The sequence below is a fragment of the Gorilla gorilla genome, chromosome 1 (assembly GCF_029281585.2).
Source record: "Gorilla gorilla gorilla isolate KB3781 chromosome 1, NHGRI_mGorGor1-v2.1_pri, whole genome shotgun sequence".
Lineage (NCBI taxonomy): Eukaryota > Metazoa > Chordata > Mammalia > Primates > Hominidae > Gorilla > Gorilla gorilla.
In genome coordinates this window covers 162,268,126-162,295,873 of record NC_073224.2, presented here as the reverse complement: position 1 = coordinate 162,295,873, position 27,748 = coordinate 162,268,126, and the positions used below count along the sequence as shown (strand labels likewise).

Below are 27,748 nucleotides of genomic sequence, written 5' to 3'. Positions count from 1 at the left end.
GTCTCACTCTGTCACCCAGGCTGGAATGCAATGGCGAGATCACTGTTCACTGCAGCCTTGATCTCCCGGGCTCAAACGAACCTCCCAGCTTAGCCTCCCAAGTAGCTGGGACTATAGGTGTGTACACTACCACGTCCTGGCTTTTTTTTTTTTCTTCTTCTTCTTTTTAGTAGAGACAAGGTCTCCCTATGTTGCCCAGGCTGATCTCCAACTCCTGGGCTCAAGCAATCCTCCCGCCTTGGCTTCCCAAAATGTTGGGATTACAGGCGTGAGCCACACCGCCCAGCCTAAAATTGTTAATGGCCATATAAAAACTGTATAAATAGTTTATAATTTGACCATTTCCATTCTGTTAGGACATTTAAGCTGCTTCTGATATTTTACTATTTATTATTTAAAATGCTGTGATTAACATTCTTGTACACTCTATGTCTGCATTTGATTATTACCTTAAAACAGACTTATTGGGTCACAGCATATAAATGTTTCCATCCTTGAAGGACACTGTCAGGTGGCTTTTAAGATAAAGCTTCATTTGTTTAAAATTCTAAATGCATTTTTAAATGACTATGCAAGAAAGTTCATTAAAATATACTTCTTTGGGAGGCCGAGGCGGGCAGATCACCTGAGGTCAGGAGTTCGAGACCAGCCTGAACAACATGGAGAAACCCCATCTCTACTAAAAATACAAAATTAGCGGGGCGTGGTGGCACATGCCTGTAATCCCAGCTACTAGGGAGGCTGAGTCAGGAGAACTGCTTGAACCTGGGAAGCGGAGGTTGCGGTGAGCCGAGATCATGCATATATATATATAAAATATATATTTCTGAATCATACTTTACATAGAAGACTTAATAGGCTTTACTAATTTGCTATCACTCAATGTAGCTTTAAGTGTTTTAATATTACTAATGAAAGAAAAATGTTTAATTTAGTTTAACTAATTCGGTTTATTATCTCATTGAATTTTTCCAATATACTTAATCAATTTTTAAATTTAAAAAACCAGTTGATACAGGTGTGGTAGCTCACTCCTGTAATCTCAGCACTTTGGGAGGCCAAGATGGGTGAATCACCTGAGGTCAGGAGCTCGAGACCAGCCTGGCCAACATGGTGAAACCCCCCTGGCCAACATGGTGAAACCCCATCTCTATTAAAAATACAAAAATTAGCCAGGCGTGGGGGCACGTGCCTGTAATCCTACTCAGGAGGCTGAAGCAGGAGAATCACTTGAATCTGGGAGGTGGAGGTTGCAGTGAGCCGAGATCACGAGATCACACCACGGCACTCCAGCAGCCTGGGTGACAAAGTGAGACTCCATCTCAAAAAAAAAAAAAAAAGAAAGAAACCAGTTGAATCCTATGTTTTGATTACCCAAAAAAAAAAAAAGTTCCTTTTAAAGTATTACTAGAGGAGTGAGGATTGGGGGAAGGCAGAGCTCAGTTGTTGTGGGTTTGTTTGTTGTTTTTTTTTTTGAGACAGGATCTCACTCTTGCCACCCAGGCTAGAGGGCAGTGGCAGGACAATAGCTCACTGCCACCTCAAATTCCTGGGCTCAAGCGATACTCCTGCTTTAGCCTCCCAAGTAGCTAGGACTACAGGGGCTTGCCACCACACCCAGCTACTTTTTAAATTTTTATAGAAACAGGGTCTCACTATGTTGCCCAGGCTGGAGTGGTACTCCTGGCTTCAAGTGATCCTCCAATCTCAACCTCCCAAAGAGCTGGGATTACAGGCATGAGCCACTGTGCCTGGCTGACATTTCATTTTCTAGCAGGTAAAGAAGAGTATGCCTCATTAGTGAGAGGTAAGTTACTTCTCCCCTCCCCAATTTTTTTTTATTGTGGTAAAATACACATAACATAAAATTTGTCATCTTAATCATTTTTAAGTGTATGGTTCAGTGTAATCCAATACATTCATAATGCAATCATCACTACCATCCATCTCCAAAACTCCATTTTGTAAAACTGAAACTCTACGCTCCTTAAACATTAACTCCGCATATCCCCCACCTCTAGCCTCTGGCAACTACCCTTCTACTTTTTGTTTCTGTGATTTTAACTACTCTAAATACCTCATATATGTGGAAACATACAGTATCTTTTTGTGACTGGCTCATGTCACTTAACATAATGTCCTCAAGGTTCATCCATGTGGCAACATGTCAGAATCTCCTTCCTTTTTAGAGGTAAATAATATTCCCTATGCATATACCACATTTTGCTCATCCATTAATGGACACTTGGGTTGCTTTCACATTTTAACTATTGTGAACAGTGTGGCTATGAACACAGGTGTACAAATCTCTCTTCAAGACCCGGCCTTCAATCCTTTCAGGAATAACCCAGATATGGAATTGCAGAAGGCCACATTACTTCTATCCTATTATTTTAGGCCCCAACTCTCAGACTGCTTCTCTCTACACTTCATACTACCATCATGACCAAATTCAAGCTTTCTACCATTCTAATTTCTATTTCTTCCAATTATATACAGAAATAGTTGATCTAAAAAGAATCACACATTTATGAACACACAATAAACACAAACATGTATTTTTCATTTATAAATATTTTTCTAGGAAACTTCAAACCCAAATTCCTAATTTACTGTAAGTGCATTTGTTACCCTAATTTGCCACCATTAAATTGAGCTTTAATTGCTTTAACGCAAAAAAAAAAAAAAAAAAAAAATCATCGAATGCCCTTTAGGAAAATCACTCAGAACACCATACAGTTAACAATGGTACAGAGGCCAGGCGCAGTGGCTCATGCCTGTAATCCCAGCACTATGGGAGGCTGAGGTGGGCAGATCACGAGGTCAGACCTCGAGACCAGTCTAACCAACATAGTGAAACCCCGTCTCTACTAAAAAAACAAAAATTAGCCAGGCAGAGTGTCGGGTAACTGTAATACCTGCTACTTGGAAGGCTGAGGCAGGAGAATCGCTTGAGCCCAGGAGTCGGAGGCTGCAGTGAGCCAAGATCACGCCATTACACTCCAGCCTGGGCAACAAGAGCAAAACTCCAACCAAAACCAAAACAAAAACAAAAACAAAAACAATGGTACAGAAAAACCAAGTAAATTTCCAATGCAATGACTAAAAGGGCCCTCAGAAGTTATTTAGCCTAGAAAACATACCCTACTGGCTTTTCTGACACTTAGCTGCCCTGTCACAGAGGAATGATTAAGGGCATTGCAGTTAGATACCTGGTAAAAAATTACAACCTCTCTGAGGAGAGATTAACTACTTTTCTCTTCCATGAAAGAAAAAGGCACACCAATCTTGAATAATTATCATTCCATATCAGATTATGGAATGTCTGGCATAAAGTGGGCACTCAAAATTGCTTTCTTTTTCCAAGTTAGAGGAGTCTCTTAAATCACAAGACACCCCCTTTTCATTTCTTGATTATAGTTTCAAATTGCTAACAAGGAATTTTTTTTGTTTTCCAGACGAGGTCTCGCTCTGTTGCCCAGGCTAGAGTGCAGTGACACGATCATAGCTCACTGCAACCTTGAACTCTTGGGCTCAAGCAATCCTCCCACCTAAATCTCCTGAGTAGCTAGGACTACAGGCACAAGCCATGATGCCTGGCTTTTTTTTTTTTTTTTTTTTTTTACTTGGTTTTTCTGTACCATTGTTTTTGTTTCTGTTTTGGATGGAGTTTTGCTCTGTCGCCCAGGCTGGTACAGTGGCGTGATCTAAGCTCACTGCAACCTCTGCCTCCCAGGTTCAAGCGATTCCTATGCCTCAGCCTCCCAAGTAGCTGCGACTACAGGCACACGCCACCAAACCTGGCTAATTTTTGTACTGTTAGTAGAGATGGGGTCTCACCATATTGGCCAAGTTGGTCTCAAACTCCTGACCTCATGATCTGCCCACCTCAGCCTCTCAAAGTGCTGGGACTATAGGCATGAGTCACCGTACCCAGCCTGGCTTTTTTTTTGTAGAGACAAGTTCTCGCTATGTTGCCCAGACTGGTCTCAAACTCCTGGGCTCAAGGGATCCTCCTCCCCTGGCCTCCCAAAGTGCTGGGATTACAGGCATAAACCAATGCGCCTCACCCAACAAGGTATTTTTAAACATGAAGCAAAAAAACTTAAGATATCACAAATATGGAAGGGTGGGAAATTTGAACATACCCTGTAGTGACTAGAATTGGAAGTATCAGTGTACTCACCCTGAATCTAACCACAAGAAATTCAAACTGAGGGACACTAAATACCTGGCCTAATCTCTTAAAAAATGTCAAGAAATTTGAGGCCAGGCCGGACATGGTGGCTCAGGCCTGTAATCCCAGCTACTTGGGAGGCTAAAGCAGGAGGATCACTTGAGTCCAGGAGGTCAAAGCTACAGTGAGCCAAATTCATGCCACTACACTCCAGCCTGGGTGACAAAGTGAGACCCTGTCTCAAAAAATAAATACATAAAATAAAGAAATGTGAGGCCAGGTGCTGTGGCTCACGCCTGTAATCTCAACACTTTGGGAGGCCAAGGCAGGAGGATCCCTTGATCTCAGGAGTTGGAGACCAGCCTGGATAATATAGTGACGCTCCGTCTCTACAAAAAAACAAAACATTAGCCAGGCATGGTAGCACGCACCTGTAGTCCCACCTATTCGGGAGGCTGATGTGAAAAGATTGCCTGGGGCTGGCAGGTGGAAGTTGCAGTGAACCATGATCACGCTACTGCACTCCAGGCTGGGTAACACAGTGAGACCTGGTCTCAAAAAAAAAACTAATAAAAAAAAAAAATTTGACTAACTGTTCCAGATTAAAGGAGACTGAAGAGACATGAAATCAAATGCAATGTATGATCTTCGATTTTAAAAAGCTATAAAAATAATTATTAGGATAATTGACAAAATTTGATTGTGGACTGTAAATTAGATAATGGTATTAATGTTAAGTTTCCTAATTTTGATCACTGTAACTGCAGTTAAGAGAATATCTTAGTTCTCAGAAAAAAAAAGTCTGGTGGTATCCTGGATCTAATTCTACTCTGTGGAACAACTCATTACAGCCCTGCATTACCTGAAAACAACTGTCCCCTTCCCTCCTTCACTCATTCCTGTCAAGTCTTCCTTCTCCACAATAAGCACTCTCAATTCCTTCAAAGATTCTCATGGGTTACCCTCCTCTTGACATATCTATCTTTTCATTTACTTTTCTTAAAGTGTAGCTTTCAGAAATAAGGCCAACATTGTAAATGTGTCCTAACCAACATGGAATGAATATCATATCCCTTATTATGGACAAAATCCTATTACTGCAGCCTGGTAGTTCATTTGTTTTTTCTTTTTTAAGCAACTCACCAGTTGGATGTCTGAGACTATATAAAACTAAACTCCTAATAATATACAATCAATAAACCCTATTTTTTTTTTTTTTGAGACGGAGTTTCGCTTTTGTTGCCCAGGCTGGAGTGCAATGGTGCGATCTTGGCTCACCGCAACCCTCCACCTCCCGCGTTCAAGCGATTCTCCTGCCTCAGCCTCCTGAGTAGCTGAGATTACAGGTGCGTGCCACCACGCCTGGCTAATTTTTGCATTTTTAGTAGAGACGGGGTTTCATCATATTGGTCAGGCTGGTCTCGAATTCGTGACCTCAGGTGATCTGCCCGCCTCAGCCTCCCAAAATGTTGGGATTACAGGTGTGAGCCATGGCACCCAGCTAATAAACCCTACTTATTCTATCACCAAAATGTCTTGGAAAAAAAAAAAAAAAAAAACTATCTACTCTTTCTGTTCTATTGTTATTGCTCCAGCTCAGGCCATCATCATTCTATTTAAACAACTGTAGTAGCCTAATTAATCTCTCATTCCAATCTACTCTTTATTTGCCCACAAATATATCTGTCTTAATAAACACTGTCCTGAATCTGATTTTTCAGTACCTTAAAGAAGAATGGGGAGGGAAAGAAAGGAGATGACTTTCTCCCCTCTTCAATTCCTAGAAAACTCCTATTCCTCAAAGGCCGATTCAATGATCCATCAGAATTAACTACTCTCTCCTTTGCTCCCATAATGCTTAATAATCCTATCATAAAATTACAATGTATAGTTTATCTATATTCCCCATTCAATTATAGGCTCCTTGAAGGAATAGAGCAATACATTTTTTATTCTCTTAGTACATACAGTGCCTTAACATTAATTGAACAAAATTTTACTCATATAACTTTTTCTATCTGAATTCCATATTTTTTTAATTCCACACTTTTAAGCAGCTCACACTATAGGTTTCTGCCTGTAGTTTCAGACAGAACTTACAAGTTGTTTTAGTTATCCTTGCCAGCTAAATTGTTCTGACATTTTATAAGCACAACTGTACATTTATTCAATTATTCAAAACACTAATGAAAATATTAAAAATGGACAACAAAAAGTACCTTTTTAGATACTTCTCTCAAAGTCTGACATTAATTCCTTCTAACAGTATTTAAGAAAGTTTATTTTACACTATTAATGAAATGTTCTTAATGCTGATGAGTTACGCCTGTATTTCTCTGCCTCTTCTCCAAGGCATACCTAGGAAAACAATCTCCAAAACTACTGCTTTCCTTTTTAAAAATAAGACCTTATGCTGTTTCTAGTCTTCTGGCATACTTTTTGTTACAACAAATTAACAAAAGCTATCAATACCTCTCAGTTCCTTAATGTCTTTAAATGATCTAAAACCTGTGCCATCAGCCAGACAGAAAATGGATTCCTGGAATCCAATCAAGTGGTGAAATAATCTGGGTGAGGTTTACAAAACTTGATCTGGCAATAGAGTTAAAAAGCAATTACAAAACAATTACAAATGGTCTTAAACGTCAATTCAGAAGAAACCAACATCAACTTAGAGTTCCACTGTTACCATACAGACAATTTTTACTAACAGTTCATTATGTCCATCCGTGACATGAGAAAAACCACCTAGACAAAGACAGCTTCCAAGGCCAATGTCAAGCTGATAAACAGCCTGTCAAGAGATGGTAACTGAACTGTGGACATAAAGTATGTCACAGGAATCTCAACTTGCTGAAGACAGCAAAATTGTTCCCGTAGGTAAGTGACTGCCCAACGTCCATGATTAATTAGAATATTGAAATTACGTATATCAAACTCATGATACTAATACTGTGTGGTTTAAAACTATCCTAAATATTTTTAAGTTCCTATAGACAATGATAGTTTCTAAATTGAAAATAGTAACTGACTTCACACTTATGATTTTAAGTTTAAAAGTGTATGAATATTTAGCTTGGTTAATAAGAATATTGGAATGTTTAAGAAAATTTGTGATTCACTGTAAGTCTCATTCATTAAATTTAAAATTTTTATATTTACCAATTATAACTCAATAAAGCTAGAGAAAATATAAAATTTTAAAGTTTTAAAGTATTTGGGAAGCCAGGTATGGTGGCTCATACCTGTAATCCCAGCACTTTGGGAGGCCGAGGCGGGCGGATCACCTGACGTCAGAGTTCAAGACCAGCCTGGCCAACATGGCAAAACCCAGTCTCCACTAAGATTTAAAAAATCAGCCGGGCGTGGTGGCACACGCCTGTAATTTCCGCTACCCAAGAGGCTGAGGCAGGAGAATCGCTTGAACCCAGAAGGCAGAGGGTGCCGTGAGCCAAGATTGCGCCAGTACACTCCAGCCTGGGAGAGACAGCGAGACTCCATCTCAAAAATAAAGTATTTGGGAAAATCCTACTTGTTGAAATTTACTCCACAAGGAATAGTGCTTAAAAATAAAACAGTATTATCAAACGTATATACGGAATGTAATTAAGTTAAGCAGCAGTAGCAGTGGTAATAGCTAATATTCACACTGCAATGTTCCTAGGGCTCACAACCTTGTTCCAACACTTTACAGTATAAATTCATGCATTCTGGCACGTTGGCTTATGCCTGTAATCCCAGCACTTTGGGAGGCCAAGGCAGACAGATCACTTGAGGTCAGGAGTTTTAAGACTAGCCTGTTCACCAACACAGTGAAACCCTGCCTCTACTAATAATACAAAAATTAGCCAGGTGTGGTGGTGCACGCTTATAATTCCAGCTACTTGGGAAGCAGAGGTGGGAAGATCGCTTAAACCCAGGAGGTAGAGGTTGCAATGAGCCAAGATCGTGCCACTGCACTCCAGCCTGGGCGACACAGAGCCAGACTCCATCTCAAAGAATAATAATAATATAAATACTTACATGGACTAAACGTGTGTGTCCCCATTCATGTGTTGAAATCTCGCTCAATAAATAAATAAATAAATTCAGCAAGTATTCACTGACCATCTCCCATGAACTAGGCATCATTCCAGGCTCTAAGAACTGCAGCAGAAAAAACATAATCCCATCCTTCATGGATATTATATTCTTAGAAGAGACAATAAATATCAGGTATGATCATTACTATTAAGAAAAACCGGGGAAAGTGAAGGAAGAAGATACTATTTTAGGTAGTAAAATGAGGTTCACACCAATGAGCACCATTCACATTGAAGTCTACGTAAATGATGTTCCTTAAAAACTCCCTCAGGGAAAACCTTTCTAGCTGAGGTAACATTTGAACCACAGAAGTGAGGGAACAGGCCATGAAAATATTTGAGAAGAGTATTCCAGGAAAATAAAACAAGTATAAATGCCATTTTACTCAAGGATATTTTAAGGGAGACTTACTGTTCAATTATAATTACTAGGCTATTAATCAAAGTCCTCTCTCACTCAGAAAAAGCATTCTTAGTTTATAATGTGCTAGTTAATAGAATAAGAAAATATATAAGTTGAACCTGAAGACAAGTTTTTACATTGATGATTTTAATTACTCAATATTATTTTAGAAAAGCAAACATTGTAAACAGCTCTACAACCAAAAGCAGCTACTGACATCAATAAACTCTAACTGACACTTCATTGCTCTAAGTATTTTACTGGAATTGGAGCTCTAAATTTCTTTAATGAAAGTAGATGCTTTTTATCATGTAACATACCAAGGAATAAAACTTTGTCTTTAGACAGCTTTTTTTTAACCGTCTCCCTTCCAGTATGAAAACCCTTCTCCTACACATAAAGTAAAACAGAATTTGGGTATTTCTCATTATTTAATGTTATCTCCCTAATCAAAAGGCTTCTTTCTTCTTTATTGACTAGCCCTTTTTATTTTCCTTAAGCATTTTTACAACCCTTACCTCATTCCAGCTCTATCTAGCCTACCTACATTCCTAATTATCTTCTTTTTTTCCTCACCATTTCCTCTTCATACATTACATAGATTGTGAATGGTCTATTAAGTGAATGAAAGAATGTTTCCTAGCCCTAAACACTACTGTTCACGTCACTTTAAATCCTATCAATAAGTCAAATGATTTTTTAAATTAATCTTATATACCATTAGTTAAATGGGTATTCTTTTTTTTTTTTTTTTTTTTTTGAGAGAGAGTCTCGCTCTGTTGCCCAGACTGGAGTGCAGTGGCATGACATTGGTTCACTGCAACCTCCACCTACTGGGTTCAAGTGATTCTCCTGCTTCAGCCTCCAAGTAGCTGGGATTACATGCACCTGTCACCACGCCCGGCTAATTTTTGTATTTTTAGTAGAGACACAGGGTTTCGCCATGTTGGTCAGGCTGGTCTTCAACTCCTGACCTCAGGGGATCCGCCCACCTCAGCCTCCCAAAGTGCTGGGATTACAGGTGTGAGCCGCTACACCTGGCTAACGGGTATCCTTGATATGTTTTTCTTTTGAAAAAATTTACTTACGAGGAAGTCATATTAATTTCTTTAGATTACTCACGTTTTTCTTCCCCAACGGAATTTTTTTTGTAATTTAAGTAACAGGTTTCATTTTTAAGAGCCTATCAGTATTGATTGCTTAAACTATCTGTGGTCATTACCAGTTTCTTTTCTGAACTTTCTGAAACCTGCTTTTCTGGGAATTGCTACCTAAGGTAAACTCCAAGACAGCATAGAATGATCACTGTCTTTTGATTCCCATCATTTCAATTTCTAGCTGGGAGGCATGGAAAAGCACAGGCTTTGGAGTCAGATATTTGTCAGTTACTAGCTGTGTGACAAACTTCTCTGAGCCTCTGTTTCCACGTCAATAACAAAGAGCACTTACTGAGCATCTATTTTATATCAAGTACATTATATACTCTCTATATAAGTAGAAAGTACCATATCTATTTATAATAAGGAAAACAAAGCTTAGAAATAAGTAACTTGCTTAAAATTACAGAGCTCATATGATCACACCACTGCATTCCAGCCTGCGTGACGGAGCAAGACCCTGTCTCAAAAAAAAAAAAAAAAAAAAGTTACAGTGCTCTCAGTGCTAGAGCCAGGATTTAAATCAAAGTCTATCTGATTCCAAGTCCATGTTCTTTTTACCACACCACAAAAAAGTGACTATAAAAACAGTCCAGTTGCCCAAAACAGATGTTCGATAATGGTTAATTCTATATCTAAGTGTTCTTCCTTGTTGGTAAGAATCAATTTCATATCAGCAATTCTCTTCAACTTTTAGGAGATTAAACTACCAGCAAAAACAAGAATTTATCAGAAGCTCTGATCTTTATTATTAGTGATTTAATTAATCAAAACCAAAAACTGTATCAAACTATGCCAAACATATTCTTCAGATATTTTTGTGTTACAAAAAAAAAACAGCCTTATGCACAACGATATCCTAAGTCAGCACACTGTGTGATTATTCATCCCCAGAGTTCTTAAAACACATAGCTTGTAGAGATAAAGCTCTTAAAAGAAAGTGTCATTCTTGAGAGGCATTCAGATCAAGACAACAGAAACACACAGTAGTTTTCCAGAATCCAAATAACCACCACAGACAAGAACTCTGAGGCTGTCAGTATCATCATGGAACTATAGATATTAAGTTTCTCTTAATTATCTTCTCTTTCTCTTCTCCCCATTTCCTCTTCATACATTACATAGATTGTGAATGGTCCATTAAGTGAATGAAAGAACATTTCCTAGCCCTAAACACTACTGTTCACATCACTTTAAATCCTATCAACAAATTAAACTGATGTTAAGTGAACAGAAATTAAGAGCTAGATAGAATACCATTAAACTTTCTTTCTCAGTTTTTTTTTTTTTTTTTGAGATGGAGTCTCGCTCTGTTGCCCAGGCTGGAGTGAACAGGCGCAATCTCAGCTCACTGCAACCTCCACCCCTCTGGGTTCAAGCGATTCTCCTGCCTCAGCCTCCAGAGTAGCTGGAATTACAGGCACCCACCACCACACCTGGCTAATGTTTGTATTTTTAGTAGAGAGGGGGTTTGTCCATGTTGGCCAGGCTGGTCTTGAACTCCCGACCTCAGGCGATGCACCCACTTCAGCCTCCCAAAGAGCTACTATTACAGGCGTGAGCCACTGCGCCCCGGCCTCTCAGTTTCTTAAAAGTTTAAAAAGGTTTATAGATTAAAGTCTATAGGTTGGTTTTATTACTAAGAACTTCTAAAATGCACCAGCTGATTTAAAAAAAAAGAAAAGAAAACTGTAATAGGCTGAAGGTGGGAATGACTTAAAACAGGTAAAAGAGATCATTTTGGTGTGACAGAAATGTTCTAAAACTGAATTGAGGTAATAGTTGCATGGCACTGTAATTTTACTAAAAAGCACTGAATTGTGCACTTAAAAAGAATTAATATGACTAAGAAATTTCCCCAAAAAACCTATTAATATAATAAATATTGTGACCCCCCCCCATATTACTCCCTTGAAATTAACACCAGCATTTAGGTCTATTATCAAGCAAATCTCCATGTTTTACTTGAATTAAACTCCAAAGCATAATTTTAGTACATGGGAGCCTCCAGATACTGAATTGCATTGTTGTCCTCTTTAATAAACCAATACAGTCCTTGAACATACAACATGCAATTTTTTTTGGGGGGGGGGGCAGAGTCTCGCTCTGTCACCCAGGGTGGAGTGCAATGGCATGATCTCGGTTCACTGCAACTTCCGCCTCCTGGGTTCAAGCGATTCTCCTGCCTCAGCCTCACCATGTAGCTGGGACTACAGGTACACTCCAGCATGCCTGGCTAATTTTTTGTTTTAGTAGAGACAGGGTTTCACCATGTTGACTGGGCTGGTCTCAAACTCCTGACCTCAGATGATCCGCCCACCTCGGCCTCTCAAAGTGCTGGGATTACAGGCATGATGAGCCACCGCACCTGGCCTAGCATGCAAATTTTTACCAGAAACATTAACCAGTAAGAGCTGCCTTACTGAAATTACACACAAAAACAAAATCTATTAAGGCAACAAAGAGTTTGGATGGATAACAACACCTTGATGAACAGACTTATATGAAAGTTATCAGAATCAAACTGGAGTAGTAGTAGTGTTTGTTTTGTTTTTTTTTTAAACAAAACAAAACAAAACAAAACACCCTGACAAACAGCCAGGGAAGGCTATGAAGGAAGGGCTGTCATGCGGGTATGCATGATAAAAACTATCACAAAAGACTCTGCAAAAACTACAACCTTATACAAAACGTGAAACAAAAACAAGCCAGGTGCATGGTACATACACACCTATAATCCCAGCTACCCAAGAAGCAGGAAGATTGCTTGAACCCAGGAGTTTACATCTAGCCTGGGCAACACAGTAACACTCTTTTTTTTGGGGGGTGGCGGGGGTTTTTTTTTTAAAAAAAAAAATCATCTGTGAGGACATCTGCCAGCAACTGCCGGTCCAACCTCAGAATGGAGGCACTTTATTGACCCTTGTAGCCAAGAATAATTATCTCAAAATAATTATGAAATCCTCCTCGTTTTTCCTTTAAAAACTTTGGTCTTCTTTTACCTCCCTGTATATGCACATGGTTTACTGTAACAACAGAATTCCCACTGCAAAGCCCTATTCCCAAATAAACATTATTTTCTTTTAGAAAGCCTCTGTTATTTAGGTTGACAAGATCAAAGTATTCAAACCACAGCTATTTCCACTTCTGATTGTTCTGATGAATATGAGACTTGAAAGAAAATTCAAATGTCACTGTAAAATGTGATACCAAAAAAATTCATTAGAATATAATCTATGGCACTGGAACAAGGAAGGACATACATGCACACAAACGGTACTGAAGATACATATGAAGACAGCACCTCAAACTCCGAAACTCCACAGTTTGAGTGCTTAGGTTCAAATCCCAAACCCTCCATTTAGCACCTGTGCGACACCGAGCAAGATATGAAACCCCTCTGCTTTGATTTGCTTATTTATAGAATGAGGGTTACAGTAACCCTCTGTATAAGGTTGTAGGGAGTACTAATGATAATGAATAGAGTATCTAGCACGTATCTGGCCCACAGCAAATGTCCAATAAATTTTAGTTATTAGTATTACTTCTATAAGAGTTTTTAAAATCACCTAAAGCAGCTCTTTTCAATCTTCAATATACATACAAACCACCTATGAATCTACTTACAGTAGTTCCCTCCCCCCATCCACAAGCGATACATTCCAAGATCCCCAGTAGATACCTGAATATGAGGATAGTACCAAACCAGATATATACTATGTTTTTTCAATCTGATAACTGAGATGGCTATTAAGTGATTAACCAGTGGGAAGCATACAAAGTATGGACACACTGGACAAAGGGATGATTCACATCCCAGGCACGACCAGAGGGACAATAAGAGATTTCATCAGGATACTCAAAAGGGCACACAATTTAAAACATGAATTGTTTATTTCTTGAATTTCCCATTTAATATGTTCAGCCGAAGGAAAGCGAAACTGAAGAGTGCAGGAGAAACTACTGTAAAATGAGATTCTGATATTCAGAATCTGTTACATAAGATCTCCGAGTGCAGTGTGAAATTTGAATTTCTAGTAAGTTCCCTGATAGGTGCCAGGGAACTATAAAGTTACAAGGATGGTTGTCAAACTTTAGCACACACCAGAATCCTCTAGTGGTTTAGTTTAAAACACAGATTTCTGGGTTCCATCTCCAGAGTTGGAGAAAATCTGCATTTGTAAAATTCCCAAGTGATGCTCTGCTGCTATGCCCAGAAACATATACTGTACTGAGAACTATTGATCAAAGGTTCTCTCATCTAGGATATGTAACAGAATCACTTATAGGGTTTTTGTCTGTTCATTTTGTTTTTTAATGCAGAAGTCCTGACTATATACCCAAGTAGTGCTACTCAAAGTGTGGTCTCCTGACGTACTAAATCTGAAACTCTTAAGGGCAGAGCCCAGCAATCTATTATTTAAAACAAACAACTTTCAGGCGATTATGATGAATGATAAATACTGAGAACCACTGCCATATAGCTACAAATAAATCAAAATATCCTTGGTGAAATTCTCTTAACTACAGAAAGAGAAGTAGCTACCCATGTGCTTGGCTTAGGTCAAAGTGGAAAATGCTCTGACTAGTTCACTAGGTAGAACAGCATTTATTCAAATTTAGAAGTAACTCTATAACCATTACAAAAGTTAGTTCATCTCTCCCCCATTCTTCAGGAGATAATGTTCCCCTATAGCATGATGTTTCCCCAAAGTCAGACATTTAAACTCTCCAGATTAAAAAACAAGTGATTTTTTTTAGAAAGTAGGCTAAAACTTTACAATCATTTAATTTCCACAAAAGCTCAGCAAGTAAAAGATGACTGAAGTACAGGACTGCTAAGTATACACGTTACTCTTAATCATGACCAAAATACCTAATTTCAACAACTATTGGCCATTTATAATATTCTGGCCCTAACACTTACTGAAATAACTAAAATTCACTTAAAAAGGAAATTAAGCATATCATCCAGGCATATCATAACCATAGGACTTATATGAAAGAAAAATTATGTGCAGGAATACAGTCATAAATCTTTCACTATGACTTTCCTTAAAATTAAGAAAGTGAAATGAGAGGAAAATACAAAAGGAGAACTCCTGAGAAGAAAGTTGCACTTTACGGCCAGGCGGGGTGGCTCACGCCTGTGATCCCTGCACTTTGGGAGGCTGAGGAGGGCAGATCACCTGAGGTCAGGGGTTCGAAACCAGCTTGGACAACGTGGAGAAACCCCGCCTCTACTAAAAATACAAAAATTAGCCAGGCATGGTGGCAGGCGGCTGTAATTCCAGCTACTCGGGAGGCTGAGGCACGAAAATTGCTTGAACTCAGGAGCTGGAGGTTGCAGTGAGCTGAGATCGCGCCACTGCACTCCATCCTGGGTGACAGAGTGAGACTGTGTCACACACACACAAATAAAAGTTGCACTTTACACTTGAAGCTAGCTTGAAAGGGGTTAATAAGCAGGTAAGTCTCTTAGCTGATTCCCAATTTTTTACCAGCCTATTTGATTTTATAATCTACACACCACAATGTTGTACTGTTCATAAATATAAAAGTTGTACTGTTCATAAATGTAAGTATTTTGAAAGTAAAGTGGCTTAAACTTAAATTGGAATCTTTTTCTTGGTGGGGAGGCTCACAACATGCTTTGAAATAACTGAAGATACTACATGGTATCATAAAAATTAGAATGGGAATCACTGCTTGAGGAATTCAAAGAATGAAAAGAAAGCTACCAAGTCATAAGATAAAAGTCCAAAAAGCCATTAGCTGGCCAGGAATCCTGTACCATAGTTTTTAAAACAAAATTTTTAAGTAGGGAAAAAAAAAAAAAGCAGCTGAGGTACTGCATAAGCCATCAGTGACATAAATTTTAAAATATACTGTTTACCCAAATAGCAATAAAACACAAAAAAAGGTCATTAAAACACACAAAAAAAGGTCTACCACAGAGTTTAAAACAAAGAAGGCTTTTATTTGATGTCCCCTCCTAGGAGTTCTTGAAAACCATGAATGCCATGAGAAAAATGTCTAAGTGTTGAGATCTCAAGGTACAAATCAGGTTGAGTTATAGGATTTCTCAGGTTACTCATATCAGAACAGGATGAAGACACAATAAAACAGCTGAATCTCACAAACGTAACATTGAGCAAAAAACGCCAAACACAGAAACAATACATACTGTATAAATCCTAGGCTCAAAAGCAAATAAAATAATTCTGTGGTACTAGACATCAAAAGAGTGATTTATCTTGGTGAGGGGTGGCACCTAGGGACCATTAATGACCGGAATAAACACACAAGTTTCTGGAGTTCTGACAGTGTTCTTCTTAGTGACGATTATACCAGTGTGCTCACACTGTGAAAATTCACTGAGGTGTACATTTATGAGAACTTTCTGTGTGTATTATACTTTAATTGTATTTATCTTTATTTAAAAAGAAGGAAAAAGAGGAGATTTCTCCTTAGGAAAAGACACATTGGCCAGGTGCAGTGGCTCACACCTGTAATCTCAGCACTTTCGGAGGCCGAGGTGGGCAGATCACTTGAGGTCAGGAGTTCAAAACCAGTCTCCCCAACATGGCAAAACCCCGTCTCTACTAAAAATACAAAAATGAGCTGCACATAGTGGCGTGTGCCTGTAGTCCCAGCTACTCAGGAGGCGAAGTCAGGAGAATTGCTTGAACCCAGGAGGCAGAGGTTGCAGTGAGCCGAGATCACGCCACTGCACTCCAGCCTGGGCAACAGAGTAAGACTCGGTCTCAAAAAAAAAAAAAAAAAAAGAAACATTACTGCAAAAACACCATAAAAATCTACATATAGTGAAGACAGTTCAGGTAAGAATTATAGGTTTGGGGTGGAGAGTGGAGAGTTAATATAGAGAAGTATTACATCCCCAATAATCTATGGAAATAAAAAAATGTAAATAAAAAAGGGAGAAGTATTACAAAGTTCTTCAAGGGCTATTAGTGGATAAATCTCACACACACCCCTTTGCCAGGAGAAATAATCTTGGTAGTTCCCTCTATAATACAGCCAAGCCACCTAAAAGCATTATTTCATTTTATTTATGAAACACATCAATCTGCTTTCCAACGGGAAAGTGTGTAACAATGGCAGGATCTATTTTCCTTTAACTTCTGACCAATTAAAAAAAAACTTTAAAAACTAGTAAGGAGGGTAAATAGTGCCAGAATATAATTAGCAACGCTATTTCCTGGACAATTTCAGTGACATTTTGAAAAAGCAACTCATCTCTCATGCGGCAGCAGAATTCCAGTAGGAAAAAAAGGTGTTAAGTTATGTTCCAATCCCTTTAAATCTCACCATAACCCAAGATAGAAGGAAATTACATCACATCGAATTGGTCATCTTCAGTTCTCTGTAGGTGTTCTTCAAGCACAGGACACACTTTTTTTTTTCAAATATTTATTATTTTTTCACACTCAAAGTTACTTAAATCTGGCTTTTCTTACTAGCATTATTGTAACCAGAAAAATCTGTAAACAGAAAACATTAAAGCCATTTAATAAAATTAACAGCTTTGTAGCCATCACAATTTCAAAATGTAAACAAACATAAATACCTTTTTTCAATTATTTTGAGATCACAAATTATTTCATAACAGAAAAAAAGGCATCATAGTAAACAGTAAGCACTCTCAGTATTAAAAATGCTCTTTGACATAGATACCTTCCTAAAGCTTACCTGAATGTCTTATGCTATTAAATTTCAGTAAATGTATCATATTGCTATCTCAACATTTGAAGAAGAAAGGTATTGTGATTCTGTAACCTGAGTCCTACAGCTGTTAAATGAAACTTTTTCATTAAATATATTAGAGGTATATGATATCAAGTTGTATACTGCTGTTTAATACTTTAAGCATACATCCTAAACTGTTAATCTTAGGAGTTAATTTCTCTAATTCCCCAAAATCTGCCAAAGTAGTTTTACTCCTTACAGTCTCTAGTACTGTACTTGTTGGTTGGGGGTTTTTTGACAAGTGTCTCACTGTGTCACCCAGGCTGGAGTGTAGGGGTGCAATCTGGGCTCATTGTAGCCTCAACCTTTTGGGGTCAAGTGATCCTTCCACCTCATCCTCCACAGTAGCTGAAAGTACAGGCTCACGCCACCTGTACTATTTTTTGTAGAGACGAGGTCACACTATGTTGCCCAGACTGGTGTCCAACTCCTGGGCTGAAGCGATCCTTCCACCTCAGCTTCCCAAAGTGTTGGGATTACAGGCATGAGCCACTGTGGCCAGCATAGTACTTTTAAGTAGTTTCACATTTTATCTCTGTTCAAGAAGGGGGAAATTTTCATTCAATGCAACTAAATTATGTGGTATGGAAAAATCTTATTTCAAATTCTGGCTGACAAGAAAAGGAATTATAAAACATTGTTTTGTTAAAAAATAAACTTTATTATCCTCAACTTACAGTAATCTTAAAAATAAATAAGGAAACAAACACCACAATAAGAAAGCCAAGGCAAAAGATATTAAACATATCACAGAATCATCTAAAAACAATATGAATGTTCTTAAGGCTTGGGGTAAAAATAATTTAAAATAAAAATGATTAAAATGTAAAAATGAAGCATAACAAAAAAATGATAAAAATTAAAAAATTAAATAAAGCATTATTTAACAGAGTTGAGAAAATTACCAATTTGGAGGAAAACATTTAGATTCTCATTTCACACCAATGCCAGATGAGGTAAAAACTTAAATTTATTTAAATCTAACTTAGAAAAACTAAACAAACAGAATTAAACCAATATTGTTTATTACAGTTCTGAATAGGGAGGAATTTCATAAAATCAGCAGAACAAAATTATATCAAGATGTTTGGGCCACGCACGGTGGCTCACCCCTGTAATCCAGCACTTTGGGAGGCCGAGGTAAGTGGATCACCTCAGGTCAGGAGTTCCAGACCAGCCTGACTAACATGGTGAAACCCCATCTCTACAAAAATACAAAAATTAGCTGGGCGTGGTGGCGTGCATCTGTAGTCCCAGCTACTCAGGAGGCTGAGGCAGGAGAATTGCTTGAACCCGGGGGGGTAGAGGCTGCAGTGAGCCGAGATGGTGCCACTGCACTCCAGCCTGTGCAATAGAGCAAGATTCTGTCTCAAAACAAACAAACAAAAAGATGTTTGACTGCAATAATGTTAAAATCTATTTATCTTCAAAGTTCACAAGATAAATACATCTATAAACATGCTTCACCTCAGTAATTAAATAAAGCACAATATGTCATATACCCCCATTAAACCTTTATAAAAAATGTTAAATGTTGATGAGTATAGGGTAACAACCACTCGAAAGAGAATACAAATTTATCCCTTTTGATTAATATTGTTCAGTATGTTTTAAGAGCCTTCAAAATGTACCTAAAAAATCAATTCTGGCAATATACAAGAGACAGATAATACTATATACAAGAAACATGTATAAATATGTTCTTCACATAGGGGAATAACATGTTCACTGCACAGAACATTTTACAATCATTTATAATGATAGTTATTAAGATGCATTGTGAGAATGGGAAAGTGGTACCTAACAGTAGGTTAAAAAGCAGGACATGAAATTAAATGTTTTTACCCACAAATACATAAAAAATATACATTAAAATAATGGAAGAAATATATCAAAATGCTAATAATTATTATATTAATTCCCAAGATCTAATTCCTCAAACCAGCTTTCAAAATCATTAAAATACATACATACCCCTTATACACAAGTCAAAGACTATCTACTTTACCACTAATGGAAGCATAAGGTTTAAATTAACATAGTAAATGAGACAGAGGAGGCCAACAATGCAACGAAAAAAACTCACTACAAAAACCTGGCACCTTAGGACACTTGGGCTAATAGACTCAATACCAGGATTCAAAACTATACAACTGAATCATATGCATAGGTCATTTACTAATTCTAATTATCTGCTTTACTATCTTCTCCATTAGCAAATGTGCTAATCTTTAGGCAATTGGTTGTTCATTACTGATATCAAATATTAAATGTAATAGAGCCTTGTTTGGGAGTAATTCCTTGAAATATTAAGTAGAAAGATAAATAGGTTAAAATAATAAAATAAAACAAAGGAAGTTCCATACACAATAGCACCATTTTTATTTGGTGTCATCTGATAAGCAGAGATCTACAAGTAAATTTTCCAGAAAATTGAAACTTAACATTTAATTAACAGAGTTTTGAAAATGGTTACTTTTATAGCAATCTCAAAAGACACCAATTTCTTACTTCCTTAAACATAGTACACAGAATAAAAGTTCATTATTAGTTATCATTGTGATGCATCAACTTACTAGGCTGCTCTATGATACTGTCATTCCTTCAGAAGTTAATGATTATAGGAGTGTATGTCTTTATGTAATGGCCTTAAAACACTATTCTACTATAGTTCCACCTACTTTTTAATAGTTCTTCCTTTTCCCCTGTAGATGACATTTCAGCTGCCAATGTCCCTAACTCCAATGGCCAACACTGAAGATTTTTATCTGTGGACTAATTCCAATTAGTAGTTTCCTAATAAAAGCTAATGGCTTATTATACTTGGTTGCAGTCATTTTGAAGGCTTAGAGATTTTTTTATGTCCAGGATTGCTGTTATGTTTCAAATGGCTGAGGTGATTAGCAATAAATGTCAGCTGAATTACTGACTCTAACTTACAAATATACTGAAGTTCCAAAACAACAGTAATAATAATATCTGAATAGTTTGATTAATCACAAAGTGATATTCTCCTCAGGGCAAGTTACTCAACTCACTCCTCTCTAATAAGACAAAAATTACCTACATAAATGAGAAAAATCAGCTGAAAAGAAAAACAGAAAGGTGAGAACGAAAGGGTCAAACAAAATAATCAAGACTTTGGACTCTGGGAAATATTTACTGAGAGTGGTTTTCAGAGTACAATTATAGTGGTTATCAGAGCATTAACTACAGAAATTTGCACCATAGTATATACCAAATCTCTAGTAAATACTACTATAAAAATGAAACTCTTCCAGCAACTATTTCTTGTAGGTAACTCCAAACTGAATTTTCATATGAAATTTAGGTGTTTTTATTTTATTTTTGACACAGGGTCTCACTCACTCTGTTGCCCAGGCTGGAGTGCAATGGTGCAATCACAGCTCACTGCAGTCTCAACCTTCTGGGTTCAAGCAATCCTCCCTTCTCAGCCTCCCAAGTAGCTGGTACTACAGGCGTGCACTAGCAGGCTAATCTTTTTTTCTTTTTTGGTAGAAACGTGGTCTGACTATGTTGTTGCTGGTCTCAAGCAATCCTCCCACCTCGGCCTCCCAAAGTGCTGGTATTACAGGCGTGAGCCACCAGGTCCAGCTTAAGGTAACTTAAAGTTACAGGTCTGTGGAAATTGGCATGGTGTCAGACCTTAAGGAAAAAATTCAAGTGAGAATAAATCAGTATTATTATATTATCACTGTTACTAGTTTCCTCTGATCACTGAAGTTCATTAGCTCTCATCATTTATATGACCGTAATAATTGAGAAAAGTGAAAATTAAATTTCTTGGTTATTTAAATTTTACTCAAACACAAACCATGTAAAAATACATTTTTCCTCTTCCTTGGATTTTTCTCAGTATATTTCTACCAAGTACCTCAAATAATTTCGTGTCTGTAAAAGACTGGTATTTCCCAAGACCCATTACTGAAAAGTTTATAAAACAAAAGTTCTAAGAACAAGGAACATATATTATTTCATAGATCAGATGCACGTGGACTATTAAAGGCCCAGTTACCAAGCTAAACTTATGTAGATACCTTTGCAAAGGCCATTGTAGAACTGTGACCTTCAAACTCATTGTCATTTTCACAATTTCCCACTTCTAAAAATAATAATAAAACGTACTTAACAAATGTTATTTTACAGAATAGCTTTATCTAAAGTAAATAATTCACAAGGTTACAATTAAGTATAACCTTAAGCTGCTGACTTTTATGACAGGAAATATCTATCAATTCTGTGAATAGACCCAGAACTATCTTAAAAAAAATAGGAAGAGAAAGTTGCCTCAAATACTGACTCGGGCTGTCCTCCAACTATTATGAGCCTGACTATTCTTGCACCATGGCTCTTGCCTCACTGTCAACCTTCTACATTCCTCTTTTCTCCCCAACTTGTCCAATTCCATTTCAGTATCAACCTCTACACTCCCAATGTCCCCTTTTCCTCTTTCCAACATCATACCTCTCAACACTCACTTCTATTCCTCAACATTTCTACTTGCACTGTTGCAACAAAAAACCACATTGCCCAAAGAGTGGACAATTCTCTTATGTGACTGGTCTGATAAATATTATTACTGGTAGGTTTGGCGGGGGGAAATTACAAAAACAACACTTACAAAATGATAGCCGCTTAGCAACTTCAAGTATATATACCTTTGTTTGTACTAACTACTAATATGTCTACCACTCTCCAATTGAGATCACTAAGTTGCATGGTCAAACTATCATTTTAATCACACTGATAAACTTTTAAAACGTCTGAAAAACTCCTATATAGTTAGGTTACAGTTTAGAATATATAATATATAAAGTTAAATACATAACACACATTAAAGATAAAAATATAAAACTCAAGTGATAAAACATTAATTTATTTAAATCTTGTTTTACATGTACTTTCTTTCTATGCAAAGCTACCAAGCACAATAAATCAACTTTACTGCAAAAATAACACTGTTACTTGTGATATTTTCACAAGATTATACTACCAAAAAAATCAGTACAAACAAAAAAAATCTGCTTAAGTATGCATACGTAAGTCTTGACAAACAGGCATGTATCACTAAATAAAAATTTAATTTAGTTAAAAAATGTTTACTGATTGCCAATATTGTGTTGGTACCCCATTAAAACAACACTTTCTCCCCTTCATTTAAGAAACAAAAACTAAACCAAAATATGGAAATATCTGGAATGATACACAGCAACCACAAAGGCTGGTTACAGAGATTTAAGACTGAGGAATGGAACTTTGTGGTACCGTGAAACAAGCACTGTGTTACTCTATACTATATACCTCTCTGTATTATGTATAGGAAGAAAAAAAAAACACTTTTGTAGTTTTAAAAAACAAACTATGAATGAATTAACTAGTCACCTGATTCGTTTTGTAATTAACTCCCCACTCCTTATTTAGTACTGCAACTACTAAACAAAATCCAAATACTACTTAAGAATACGAAAAAACAAAGGTATATTGTAAATTCATTTCTGAGACATTAGGGAATTGGAGAGAAATATCAAATTGATTTCAAACTCATTTAAGAAAAATAAAGCTCAAACTCTGATGTCAAAATTTATGAGTTTGCTCTTTACTAAATAGTTGACCTGAGGCCGGGCGCGGTGGCTCACGCCCGTACAGTGCTGAAATCCCAGCACTTTGGAAGGCCGAGGCAGGTGGATCACTTGAGGTCAGGAGTTTGAGACCAGCCTGGCCAACATGGTGAAACCCCGTCTCTACTAAAAATACAAAAATTAGCCGGGCGTGGTGAAGCGCGACTGTAATCCCAGCTACTCGCTACTTGAGAGGCTGAGGCAGGAGAATCGCTTGAACCCGGGAGGCGAAGGTTGCAACGAGCCGAGATCGCCCCACTACACTCCAGCCTAGGCGACAAGAGCGAGACTCCGTCTCAAAAAAAAAAAAAAAAAAAAAAAAATCACATGAAACAGTCTGTTACCTTAAATATATAACCTAAAACAACCATCCCTAAACTTCAAAGATGGCAACCTCAGTAACAGTAGTAATTAAAACCCTACCGATAACTGAGTTAATAGGCACGTACAAAATGATGAAAAGCAGGATTTTATTCTGACCACAGGTGTTGTCAGAGACATAATGGGCCCTCCAAATACTGCCAAAAGTTTCTGAAAATACGAAGTCAGGGTGATGAGTAAATGACACCCAGAGAAAATAGATGGGAGGAGTTCTGTTTCAGGAGACTGGAGTCAGGTACTGCAGCAGCAAACGCGACACAATAGTTAACCGGTCTGGAATACTTTAGAAAATGGCAAGAAGGGAAAAACTGACAAGAACATCTTAAAGTAAGAGGAACGGTATCCAATGGAATCATCAGGTCTGCGCGAGCACGGCTCCCGGACTTCCAGTGAGTGGGACAGGGTGGAACTATCACTGCGTGGGGAGAAGGACCTGGCTGAGGGGTGCATATGCTTTTGCAGGTGGTGGAGCGCCCGCAGGGGGATGGGGAGGGCAGTGTTGCCTCAATGGGGTTACTGTATTCCCTTCAAGACTATGGGAAGCTGATGCAGCACGTATCCCGGCACCAAGAGGCACTCGCCCCGGGCCCCTCCCTAACGACTTGCCTTGTAGAAAGAGTTGCAGGTCCCAGGCCCCCGGAACCCAAGGCTCCGCCATCCAGGACAACTGCTCTGCCAACGAGGTCCCGCGAGAATCGAGAGATCTCGCGATACAAATCCACTCGCATCTCGCGAGCTTCCTCTAAACCCAACATGGCGGTACAGAAAAAAATCAGTATTTCGGAACTTAAAAAGCACTTCACTAACGGGGCAGTGAACATTTAAAACACTGGGACAGTAGGAAGTCTTTCCGCTTTATACGTCTCCTCCTTTCCCCTTGTACAGAAAAGCAGAAATCTTAAAAACCTCCGATTACCACCGTTATACTACATAAACAGAGCGCAGTGCGCTGCCCCAGGCAGCCTCCCTGTCACGTGGAAACATTTTCGGCGTGCCCGTCACGTGGGCCGCTACTGAGCGAGCGCGCTCCCGACGCCCTCCCAAAAGCCCTCCCCGCCCCCCCCTTTCGCCCGCGCACACGTGCGCGCGCACCCCCGCCCCACGTGGGGGCTTCGCCGTCGCAGCCGTCGCAGTCGTCGCCTCCAGCCCACCCCCTCCCGGTACCTGGCTCCAAATCCGGGTCCCAAGCCGATCGTTTGCCACCCCCATTCCCTCCCCCTTCATTCTCCCTCCCCCGTGTCTGGCCCTCACCACGTGTCCCGAGCTCTTGCTCACCTTTCACGCGGGGTCGGACGCAACGGGCCACTTGGGGAGGCGCCGCCGCCGTGGCCGCTCTCCGCCCCCGCCACGGCACTTGCTCGGGTGGCCACCGCTGCAAGAAGCTCGATAGCGGCGCCGCGGCGCTTCCAGGTGGGTCCCCGCCTCCCGCTCCTGCCACTTCCCGCAGCACCAGCGGCTCCTTCCGGTCCCCTCCTTTCTCCTCGTTGGGACTGGCGGGCGGCGGCGGCGGCGACCGCTGCTGCTGCTGTTGCTGCTGGTGTTGCTGCTGCTGCAGGCGCGCTCACTACACCGCCTGCTGGTAACCGCGGCCCGTGCAGCGCCCGCGGGTCGGGCGCCGCCGAGGCCCTCCCCGGCCAGTCCCTGCCCCTGGGCGAAGTTTGGTCTTCCGAGGGCGGGTTGCAGTCCATCCCTTGCAACCATCCAACCTGGCCCTAGCAGAGGAAAGGCGTCCTCGTAGCTCCGCCATTGGAAATGGGCTTCATCCTGCCCTTTGTGGCCTCCTGAGAGATTTGTAAACCCCACCTCCCTTAGCACTGTGGTCTCAAGCCAGGAGAACATCCATACATGTATTTATGATCATGCTTCTGCCTCGCCTCGTTCACCTCTGGCTTTCTGGCTGGTACCACAACACGCAGGCTCGAACCACTTCGGGCCTTTGCGCTTGCCGATTTCTCTGGCAGAACATTTCCTCCAGATTTTTTTTAACTCGTCGATGTTCGATGCATATTTCAGGTCCCTTCTCAGAGGGCTGCCCAGACCACTGTATCCAAAAAAAGTACACCTGCACCATTGCTTTAACTCTTCACCTGCTTTTATTTCTTCATAACAGTTACAACTTCCAGAGCTTATTTATTTGTCAGTATCCTCACCACCAGGAATGTAAAATTTTTAAAAGCAGGGACTTAGTAAACTGCTTTGCTCATTGCTGTATCCCCAGAATTGTGTCTGGCACAAAGCAGTGCTCAGTAATATCAAAACAGATCTACCAACTATATTGAGCATGTAGGAAAATAAAGCCCAACACACATTAATGAAGATAAATAACTTCATCATTTATGAGCTGTGCAAAAACAGCTAAACCTCATTCCGTGGCTATAAAGATTATGTTCCAAAAATATAAAATCCAGTGGTAGAAGCCATTAACTGGGGCTCTTCTTTGACAATTGTCCAGTGCTGTTTCATTACTTTTGTTTTCCTTTGCAACACTATTTTTTTTTTCGGGCAAGTGGATACGTGTTGTGCCTTCTTTTATGTTGCTAATAAAAGTTATTAAATGTTTTAAATGGTGTTTTGTATTTTAGCTTTGAGTTCAACTCAAAGTAACATCTACTTCAAGAAAAAGGGTTACATGTTTTTATATTAACACATCAGGTATTTATTGAACATACTAGTGTTTCTGGGTGGCAGTATGTCAAAAAAAAAAAAAAAAACGGGGGTGGGGGAGGCCGGGTGCGGTGTCTCAAGCCTGTAATCCCACCACTTTGGGAGGCCTTGACAGGCAGATCACCTGAGGTGTCAGGAGTTAAAGACCAGTCTGGCCAACATGGCGAAACTTCATCTCTACTAAAAATAGAAAAATTAGCCAGGTGTGGTGGCACACGCCTGTTATCCCATGTAATCCCAGCTACTTGGGAGGCTGAGGCAGGAGAATTGCTTGAACCCGGGAGGTGGAGGTTGCAGTGAGCCGAGATCGTGCCACTGCACTCCAGCCTGGGCGACAGAGCAAGACTGTCTCAAAAATAAAAAAGGAAAGATAAAACATACTAGTGCCCTATACTAAGACTAGAGATACAAAAATAAATACGTTTCCCTACCTTGCTCTTTCTACTTATAGAGCCAAATTCTATTATAATAACCATACTTAGCATGCTTTTGATTCCTATGTGCCAGGCCAAATGCTGTGTACTTTTCTATGTTACCCTATTTTAGGCTTCTGACAATCCTATGAGATATATACTATTTGTGGTAGGCCTTGAGATGCACTTTTCAGACCCCACTTCAGGAATAAAGAACAGAGCTGCTGCTGCCAAGAGTCATACCCACAGCCAGCCATCGGTTGTCAGCCCCTTTCAGGCACGCCAGTGTCACAGAGTCATAATGTTCTCAGAGAGGCCACATCCAGTGACTGATCAATGCAAGGATAAAAGGCTCAGCCCTCTCACCTCCATTTGGTACAATTCTGATGGATTTTCTCCTCCTGCAGAACAACTTGCAGGATCAGCTAAGGCATTCCATTGAGACTTCACTGAAGTCCAACTTCTTCTGCCCAGTTCAGCTTTTCTTCCCTCCCACAAGTGATGATCCCAAGAGCATTCCCTAATAAATCTCCTGCACACTAGTCATGTAAGAGTGTGCTTCCTGGGAACCCAGCCTGTAATATTATTTGTATTTTTCTATTGATAAAGCAAATAACTTGCCCATTTGAACTGCAGAAGTTTCTATATAGATACATAAAGTACTGTGGGAGGGGAGGAGGGCTTCTGGGAAGGGCTTCTTACAAGGATTGGCATTTAAGTTACAGGATGACTTTGCTAAGAAGAAAAAAATAATTCTTGTCTGAGGGAACTGCATGAATGAGTATGTGAATGGGAGAAAACTACAAGTAACCCCAAATGGCTGGACTGTAGGGTCTTCGGGGTAATCCCTACAGGATAAGGAGAAAGCAGTTCATGGATGGTAAAGAGGGTAGCCAAGAAAAAACTCTAGGCCTGAGAATAACTCTTAGCCAAGTGGAAAGGGATGGGAGCCCCTGAGATCCTCAATTAAGAGTAGGAAAGAGAAGCTTCATTGCTCCTGGAAAAGGGAACCACTGCCAACCTTGCTGGCAAATACCACTCCCTAATTACGACATATATATT

General features: G+C 39.4%; 1 protein-coding gene across 4 annotated transcripts in view; it reads right to left on the bottom strand.

Moving 5' to 3' along the window:
• The window catches only part of ZZZ3 (zinc finger ZZ-type containing 3), a 121,462-nt gene extending 93,977 nt beyond the window's left edge, over positions 1-27,485 (bottom strand). For 2 of the 4 annotated variants that reach the window (XM_063703351.1, XM_063703352.1), the window contains exon 1: positions 24,885-27,485. In XM_063703351.1, the coding sequence (XP_063559421.1) occupies positions 24,885-25,297 (413 nt within the window). In that variant the 5' untranslated portion in view covers positions 25,298-27,485. Of the gene's footprint in view, positions 1-24,215; positions 24,573-24,884 lie in introns of those variants that run through there. The other 2 variants (XM_055350892.2, XM_063703374.1) reach the window with 1 other exon arrangement.
• Positions 27,486-27,748: the final 263 nt, after the last annotated feature.